General features: G+C 39.3%; 1 protein-coding gene across 2 annotated transcripts in view; it reads left to right on the plus strand.

Moving 5' to 3' along the window:
• LOC121673338 (regulator of nonsense transcripts 2) overlaps positions 1-8,497 on the plus strand; it is a 53,021-nt gene extending 44,524 nt beyond the window's left edge. For both annotated transcript variants that reach the window (XM_042046561.1, XM_042046562.1), the window contains exons 21-22: positions 981-1,101; positions 7,292-8,497. In XM_042046561.1, coding sequence (XP_041902495.1) covers positions 981-1,101; positions 7,292-7,301 — 131 coding nt within the window. In that variant the 3' untranslated portion in view covers positions 7,302-8,497. The remainder of the gene's footprint in view (positions 1-980; positions 1,102-7,291) is intronic.
• Positions 8,498-9,248: the final 751 nt, after the last annotated feature.

Raw genomic sequence — 9,248 nt, forward strand, 5'->3', positions numbered from 1 at the left:
AACCATAATCTGTTTAACAGTTTATTCCACTTTTCCCCTTCATTTATCCCATCTGTCTCTTTGCTGAGTAATGTAGATCCTCGCTCAGGTGGACTGTCAGGAATACTTTCCATTAGATGAATTAACAGATTGGCAGAGGTTACCTGGCAGTTCCTGTGATGTATCTGTAATTATATTGGCTACTTAAAACCATTACTTTAGCCTGGTAAAGAGACCTTTTTTTATCATTAAAAAAATGAAATAAAATTTTAGAAATTAAGTTCTTCCAAATGTCAAAATACGATACTATCCTAGCTTAAATTGCCTAGAAGTTGGCTGTCCAGGGCTAAACTGGGTAGTGTGGGCTGCTTTCTGCACCCACCAAGTTATTCCTACTGCTGATAAAGTGAAAAACTCCATCCATGGGACAGCTGGTGCAATGTAGGTCAGCTGAGTCACCTTCTTCAGGTGCCTGTCTTCCCTGGAAAAGGATCCAATTATGCCAAGCTTAGACTTAAATACCTGACTGACAATGCCTAATTTTAGGACAGGTTTCTTGCTGAGTCCTTAATTGGCAGCAGCATTGTCCAGTTGTTACTATTCCAGGGAGGTTTAATGTAGAGGCCCCTCATACTGCTTGTGAGTCTTTGTTCCTGATCATTGGTGAAGAAAGTGGTGGCTGATGTATTTAGAAAGAAAAGGTCACAGGCCCTTTCTTGAGCATCTGTGATGAAAACCATTGCTGGAAGTTCCTTCCGCAGGAACATCTGGAAATGCAAGTTCATGTTGTGGGGTAGCTTGGGTTTATCGAAGCTGTCGATGCAATTTAATAACTTTTTGTAATTAACTTTTTTGGAATAACTTGAGGAGTGTTAACTCTTATAGCAAAGTGTAAGTATAAATGGCAGTGAAATGTTTTTGTGTAAATTCCTCTGTAAAATTATGCACAGAAAATGTATTTAACTTTTCTTCTATTTAATTTTCTTCTGCCTGAAATCCAGAAATGTTGCAGTCTCTGGCACAGCGTCCAGCTCCAGCAAATACTAATCGTGAGCGGCGGCCTCGTTACCAGCATCCGAAGGGAGCACCTAATGCAGATCTAATCTTTAAAACCGGTGGGAGGTAGGACAATCTTCCTTTAAATGTGGTAATTCTGGTTCTAGGCAAGTAATTACCTTCATAATTGAAACAGATAATGATCTCTGTATTGAATGCATTGGGCAGTTGTTTTTATTCTAAAGAATTGTTGGGGAATTCTCTTAAAATGCCACCAGTGTTTTGTGCTTCTGACACAGTGTCTGTATCTCCTTGACAGTTTGGAAGCCAAAAGATTATTTTTCAATTGTGAAATGGCTGGCAGAATCTGAGCCTCTTTTTGTAGGGGAAAAGATGCAAGTCTGCTTGAGGGGGAGAGATTTGGGGTTTTTTTTAAGTATCTGCAGAAATTCCCTTTATGCTCTTTCTGTTGTGAATTTGACAGCTATTCCTCTGTATTTGATGCTCTGAAAGGAAAGTAAATATAGCAAAGGTGGGGAAGGGGGAGGAGAACTTTCAATTTATGGTGTGCAGGAGCGTACCTAAAACCAGCATTAACATGAGAAGAGTCATTCCAGTTTGTTTAATAGTTGTTCTGAGGTGTTAGTATGTGTCTTTTCTCACTCAGAGTAAGCTGGCAAGTAAACCATTAAATTAGCCCTGTAGCACACATTTGAATAGACAGAGTTTCGGGTGAAATGCAGACTTGCTTTCATGTTTCTCTTTCTTTGCAAGTTCATTTTGAAGGTGGATTGATAGGAGCAGCAACTGGGAAGGGACAGTTTACCTCTTAATGGGTCTGTCTTTGCAAGTAACTTAATGTAATGTACTATTTCTGTGTTCTAGTAGCATTTCCAACTTCTTCATGGTACATATTTATGATCATTTGATAATGTCCTGATGATCACTCACTCCATTGAGACCTCATACAGACACTGCTTGTACAAAAAAATCTTTTTTTAAAAAGATTGTAGTTCAAAATAAATGTTTTTTAAAAATGAACCAGATGTAACTCAATAAAATGAGCAGTGCTTTCCATTTAGCTTTTTCATATCACTGTGACCTAATGCTGTTTTAGGAATACAAAGTGTTCAGTTACACTGAATTGCCACAATACTTGCAGGTGTTTCATAAATAGCTGCAGCCTTTTGTTCTTTCAGGCACGAGCTGCATGCTGCAGTTATTCTTTAAATAGAGCAGCCAGACCAGTAGATGTGACATCTGTAGATTTCTTTTAAATTACTTTCTTTAGAAAACTTTTTATATTCTGATGTTATCGGGAAAATACCATTTAGGATTTCTCTGTGGAGTAGGTCAGATGTTGTCCAGCAAACAGTTTGAGTAGTGTTTGCTTACTCAAGTGCCATGGACTTGCAGTTCTGATGTAGTTTGGTGTGATGGAGTTTACCCTTTGTTCCTTTTAATCCATAAGCTCCTTGGAACAGAGACCAGGTTTGTTTGAGCAGGTGTATTTATTTATTGTGTACTGCAGTACACAAAAGACTGCTCTGCTGGGCAGTCATGCATTGGTTGAGCCATCTCAGCCTGCAGTAAGGGAATAGTACTTTTCTCAACTCCATTTATTTACTGGAGGCTGTGGGTCCACCAGTGGCTTCCCACTAGCACAGATTGTCTGTTGCCTACATTTTTGTAGAGCCTCTGATTTATAGGATATATTGAAAATTGTCTTCTGACTTTAAAGGTTGCTCTGCCGTCTCTGCCCAGACCCCCCTCATGCTTTGTTAAAAAATTACCCTGTGGATTCTGAGGATACTGGAGGATCTATGTGAGAGCAGACAGGAACTGAGCTGTTAATTTTAATACTTGTTTAGAGAAGGTTTCACGTTCCTACCTCGTAGAACCAACGTGTGCAACACAGATGGTCTCGCTTCCTTAAGTACACTGTGTTGTATTGTTGCTGCTTCTTTGTACATGAGCACAACTGAAATGTTAACATCTTGCAAAATAACTCAAACTTACTGGAAATAATAGTTTGCTGCTTTCTTTAAGGTATGCAGCTTTTTTATTTTAAAGTTCTTGAGTTTAGGGATAATCAGAGCAAATAAATCTCCTGTTTGATTCCACAGTAATGTACAATGTGACAGGTTCTGATAGCTGAGGTAGGGATGAGGCCTTTCTTGCATTTCAGGTAGTGTTAAGAGCAGAGAAATTGATTTGTTGTTTTTACCTTTGCTTTTGTGTTGCTAAACATGCCCTAAGCACTGTGTTTCGAAAACGTTTTAGGAAGTTAAATCCAAATCTACTTATTCTAACAGTTAATTTCAGAAATTAATGAAGGCAGCATTGGGTTCTTCCATATATTTTTGGCCTTGATCACTAAGCAATTAGCCCTCCATAAATTTTTAAAAAAATATAAATCTTTTGCAGTTTTAACTTCATTTCTCCTCTCTTAATGTCTTTGTTCTGTAAAAGTAAATGCGGTGAGATTTACAGGTTTTGTCAGATTTCTTATTATTTAGTATGTGCAAAATGCTGGATCAAAAATGGGAGTTTATTCCTGCTTGTTTGGAATTGCCTGCTTGTATTGCCTCGGGTTTTGAGACCTGCTAATCCTGTAAGGAGGAGGTTCTTTCTGGGACTCGTACATTTAAGGCTGACTGGCCTTAAAGATAATTTACTGTGACTCCATTTAAAGTACAGTTCCTTGATTTGCTTCAGCAGAACTGGGAAGAAAACAATTTTCTCTCTTGCCTCCAGTTCTGTAGCATTTGTGTGTTAAGAGAAGCCTTTGGCTCTCAGGCTATTAAACTGCTACCTTCAGGAAACACAAAATTTACTAAAGTAATTTTTTTGGGTGATGGGATTATTATAAAAATAGAATTTTATAGTTATTAACAGCTTCTTAAAAAATAAAGTGGTTTTCCTTTGTTTAAGATGATTGCGATCCATTAAATGGCTTGGTTTTAAAAGTGAAATGAAAATAACCACATTATATAAAATCTATTTAAAAACATTGATTATCCAGAAAGTCAAGTTTCTCCCTGTAATTATGTCTTATGTTCAGAAGTGGGGCCTTACCAAGGATTTTATCTTGTTAAACCTCTCCTTATTAAAAGCAGTAACCTCAAAATTCGTTGCTGTTTTGAAAGTATAGTAAAGAAGGGCCTGCCTGTGTCCAAAGTTCCCCTGGGGATGCAGGTACAGGCTGGCAAACCAAATCATATTCAAGTTAAATGGTGATTTTAGGTCTGTTTACATCTTATTTCTCTTTAACCCATTTAATAAAGAAAAATGAAGCATAACAGTAATAACAGGATGCTGGGATTTTATTAGCTAAATTTTCTCATCATAAAGAGTATTGCATTAATGCTGAAAAATCAGAGTTTGGATAATATGGAGAAATATGAATTTAACATGATTTCCCATTTCATCTACTGGACCAACATAATTCATACATCACCTGTCATGAAGCTGATGCATTGACAATACTGTTTTATGAAGCTTTGAATTCACTTCTTACTGACATGAGCCTTTCAAACACAGCTAAGAAATTGCAACCTCCCTTTTCAGCTGTTTCATGGGAGGAAAGCAAAGGGAGGAATATAGGAGCAGGGGGTGCTCCAAACCCTGCAGCTGCCTCTTCTGGTGGACTGCACTGGAGCTGAACCAAAAAGAATAAGAAAAGCTTCAGGTGATTGCCTTGGCAGAGTGGTGCTTGTTGAGCTCTGCAAGCTGGGTGTGAGTCTAACCCAGACAGCAAAGTTGGAGAGACACCTGGTCACAGCTCAGTTTAAGAGGGAATGGAAGGCACAATTGTATTTATTAGGCATGCTCAATTAGAAAGACTCCTGTGTTTAAAAAGGTTCTCTCAATATAAATAATAACAACTACCTACCAAAAACGTCTGCAGCTTTGTGGCCCTCTGGAAACCAACTACCAGTCCCCAAAACACCTCCCTGCTCCCAACCCACTCTGCACACTGACTTAGATTTCACTTTGTCAGAGCATTTTGTTTTTGATGGATAGATGAGAATATAAAATAACTTGCAGAAGTTAAGATTCTCTTACTTAGGTGAGTCCAGCTTTTGTGGTTTATTTGAATTTGTGATGTTCACAGTATGGAATGTGATAAGTCAGATTTGATAGGTTTTTAATGGGCACTTTGGTGTTTTCTGTTTCTTGATCATGGTTTTGGGTGATTAGGGGGGAGAGAGAGAGAGAGAGAACAAAGAGCATCGAAGCTGAGATTAGTTGAGAAAAGCAAAGCAGGGAGTGAGTTGGGAGAGGAGGTGTTTGGAGCCAAAAGTTTGTGAGGAGATTTGTGAAGAAATGCAGCACTGCAGAAATGCAGGGTGTTGTGGATTGGAGGACATGAGGGGATTAGGGACAAGTATGAAATCCAACTTCAGAGGTCTCACATGTCCAGAAATAAAGTGATTTTTGTGATCTTGTGATGTCAGCAACATGCAGAAAGGAGTTGATCATTGATATTCTCCTGGGCACTTCTCTTTAAGCTGTAATGTTGTCTTCCTGACTGAACTCTCCCAGCTTCACCCGTGCCATGGATCTGTGATTATTTCATACCTTGTGGTGTGATGTTTGTGTTTTCATGGCTTCCAGTTTTCTACTCCAGCTATGGTTTGTTGCAGATGTTTTGTGTATTTCCCAGTCATAGGTAGGCAGTGTTAATGTTAAACAGTGGCATGAGAAGCCGACTGTATGAATTTCATACAAATTAATAACTGTGTCAGTGGCAGGAAGGGGAGTGTGGGAAGAGACTGCAAAGAATTGATCCATTTTACACATGGAGCTCAAGATGGTTTTAATCTGATTTGTGTACTGAGTTTGACCTTGCTAAATACAGGTTTGGATCAAGTGTACTAGTTTGGACTCAAGTGCGAAATACCTGGGTTGGGAAAAACTACTGTTACTATTTTTGGCAACAGCACCTTGCTGTACTCCCCTGAAACAGGGATCTGCTACCAGCGTGCCCTGGTAGCTGCTGGTTGGAGTGAGAGTCATTTTGACCAAGTTGGAGACATGCAGCCAGTCCCAGCCTTTTTCTTTCCCTCCCCATCAGCAGTATAATTATTTTTTTAAGAGGAGATGGAGAGGTAAAAGCATGATCCTGCAATTCAGTGATGTCTCTCCTCGGTTGTAGCATTCTGCAAGTGAGATGTTAGTCTGCTGAATAAATAAAAATTTAAGTTCCTTTCTATTGAAAGCACATATCCAGTGCTCCTGATACTGAGTGTGCCACAAAGAATTGGAATATTACATTTTATGACACTAAAAGGTGGTTGAAACCAAACAATAGAAACAGTGCTGCAGTGAGTTCTAGTGATCCATTGGCTTGGACTTCCTGGCAAAAGTACACAGCATTTTTATATAAATACTGGATATTAGAACAAAGCAACACATACAAATACAAAATTAGTGTGAAAGCTTCATCTGGTACAAGAGATGCAGAAGTTACTATGTCCAGTTAACATATCTGTAACATTTTTCTTGCAAGATCTTCAGTAAAAAACAGGTTTAGATGAAATGACTGTTCAGCAAACACTGAAGGTTTATGCGCTGATGTAAAGAAACATGAGCTATTGTGTTTACATGGTGAAAAACCTGGGTGTGCAGCCCTGGAGCTTTCTTGGAATTGTAAATGTTGAAGTTTTATTTTACTGTGTATTATTAATTTTAATTTGCAGCCTAAAATCAGCTGAAAATGAGCTCAGATACAGTAACAGCAGTTGTGCTAAAGTTAGTGTCGCTGGGGTAGCCTTACTGCTGCATTGCCCTGGTCTTGTTGAATCCCCTGCCGACAAACTGGTGTCATTCTTAAATGCATTTGTATGTTCTTAAGAGAATTAAATGTGACTTTTTGTGGGTAGGGATGTGTTTCATTAACAAGGGATGGTGGAAGATTTTAATGCACCTGTCGACCCTTCAAAAAGGTTCTAACCAATAATTTACCTGTAGAAAGCCCTTTGTAACGTTTTTGCAGAACTTCTAAGCATTAAGAAACTGCACAGAAACATGAAAACTATTTACAATAACTCTTTTTTTTCAACAAATTCACAGCTCAGCTGTGTGCTTCAATAGTTCCGCATCTCATCTGGGATGATAAGGTGCAGATTATCCCCCTGCTTTTGTCTGGTGTGGCCTTTTGAAATGTTTGTGCAGAAAACAGAAATATGTAACTTTCTGTTAGAGGGTAAAAGAGTATCAGAATGAGTGGCAGCTTCTTTCAGGGGCTGCTCACCCACAGAGTTCTGGGCACCACAGGCTGAACTGATCCCTCTCTCCGCTCTTCCCGCAGGAGACGTTGATCCAGCCGCCAGTGTCATTTCATTAGGTCCTGTATCTCTGGTGTTGTGGAGTCCTCCAGCGATTAAACGAGAGCAGTGGACACATCTCAGCATGTCAGTCTAGAGCGTTCAGAACCGAAACTTGGGACAGGCTGGGGCCGTGGGACGTGAAGAGCAGCCTCCCCTCTCCCTCCCCACCCCCCCCAAAAAAAGCTTTTTGTTATGGGAACCGTGTTGAGGGTTAATCTTCTCATAGGAGCAGAAGCAAACGAGCGAGATGGGGAACTTGACCTGCGAGCAGCTCGGTGAGAGCCGGGAGCAGCCTGGAGTTCAGACGATGACACTGGAACGGGAAAGGCCTTTGGCAGCGCAGCGTGCAGGGAAACAAAGCTCTGAACTTGCCGCAAGTTACGTTGTCTCCGACTCGACCACTTGGTGTTGGAAGGATGTTCTTTGGGGGCTGCAAATCTACAGTAGAAAAGCATAGAGCAAACAGAAGAAAACCCTGCCGAGTAGGATAACTTCTCAAACACTCCTCAGCAAAGACGTTCTTGGTTAAGGAAGAGCCTTTTGCTGCCAGATGTGCCAGAAAGGGGGTGGGGAGGGGTGAAAAACTGAAGAGCCAAGGAGGTAAAGTGTCTGTTAAGGTTTGAAATAGAAAGTGAAGTTGATGAACACAGGGTGTTGACTCGTACTGCTTGGAACAGCCTGACACCAGCCTAAGGACAGGGATATAGTTGAGCCCATTGTATGTATCATTGAAAACCAAAACGTGCCAGTCAGCATAACAGGAGGATGGCAAGGAATGGATCCAAATATATTGTTGATCTTCATGGGTTGATAAGCCTCTGTGTCTATTGAAACAAACAAAAAGTTTAAAAAAAAAATTTAAGTCTGGAAACAAGTAGAATTTTTATTTTTTTCTAAGTAGAAATGAGGTTTCTTGGTCTGTTTCTGACAATCTGTTATTTATTAGCATAGGATTTTGTTTGCTTTCAGATAGAGGTAGTTCATTGAGTTAAGGAGCCCATCTGTATGTTACTACTAATTCTTTTTTCTAGCTCTTTTAAAATCCTTTTTACCACTGGTTTTGGTTTCTGCATGTAGGAAGAGAGACTTGTAAAATTGTAACATTTCATACGGAAATGCCGCCCGATCTTCACCAGCTTCAGAAATCTGACCTTTGCCAATGCTGCAATAAAGTGTTGTAATTTAGAGTCTGTGTCTGCCTCTTGACATTCAGTTTGTTCTTTGGAAATGATGTTTTGAAGGGTTTGTGGTGTATTGTGGGCTGTAGTTTGGACAGGAATCCCAGGTCTTTGATTCAAGTCTTATGTGATTTTTTTCATATCGTTTTCTTTCCACATGAAATTCATAGGTATGTTTATTAATCACGTTTGTGACTCTAAGCTCCTCCAGAAATGTCTCCTACACCAATATCCACTGGTCAGATGTAATTTCCACTTCCCAAAGAACAATGCCTACCAATTCCTAATAGCAAATTAAGCATCTAATTGTGGTTCAGGCTAGAGTCAGCTTCCTTTTCTCAACATGCTGCTTAGTTTCAAAAGCATTTAATTTATCCAGATTGAGTAACTGCATAAAAATAAAACATTAGCTCTGTTTGGTATGTGTCAGTCCAATGCCTTGGATAGAATTGGGATCAATAGAAATGTCTTTATAAAATTATTTGCTAAAAATAGTTTAGGGTCAGCTGAGGACTTTACTGACTTCAGGCTGAAATCAAAAAACAGTTCAGTGGAACCTTTTGAATTTCAGTCTTAAAATTAATTATTCTAATGTTGTACTGAATAAAGCCCTCAAAGATCATTGTGAGTGAAATAATCAGGGTTGAATGTACAGGGACAAACTTTTTAGCAGGGCCTGTTGCAGTAGGACAACGGGTGATGGTTGTAAACTAAAAGAGTTAAGTTAGACTTAAATTAGATATAAGGAAGAAAATTTTTA

The sequence above is a fragment of the Corvus kubaryi genome, unplaced genomic scaffold, assembly GCF_017639235.1.
Source record: "Corvus kubaryi isolate FWS band 111438036 unplaced genomic scaffold, C.kubaryi_AGA036_p1.0 65360, whole genome shotgun sequence".
Classification (NCBI taxonomy): domain Eukaryota; kingdom Metazoa; phylum Chordata; class Aves; order Passeriformes; family Corvidae; genus Corvus; species Corvus kubaryi.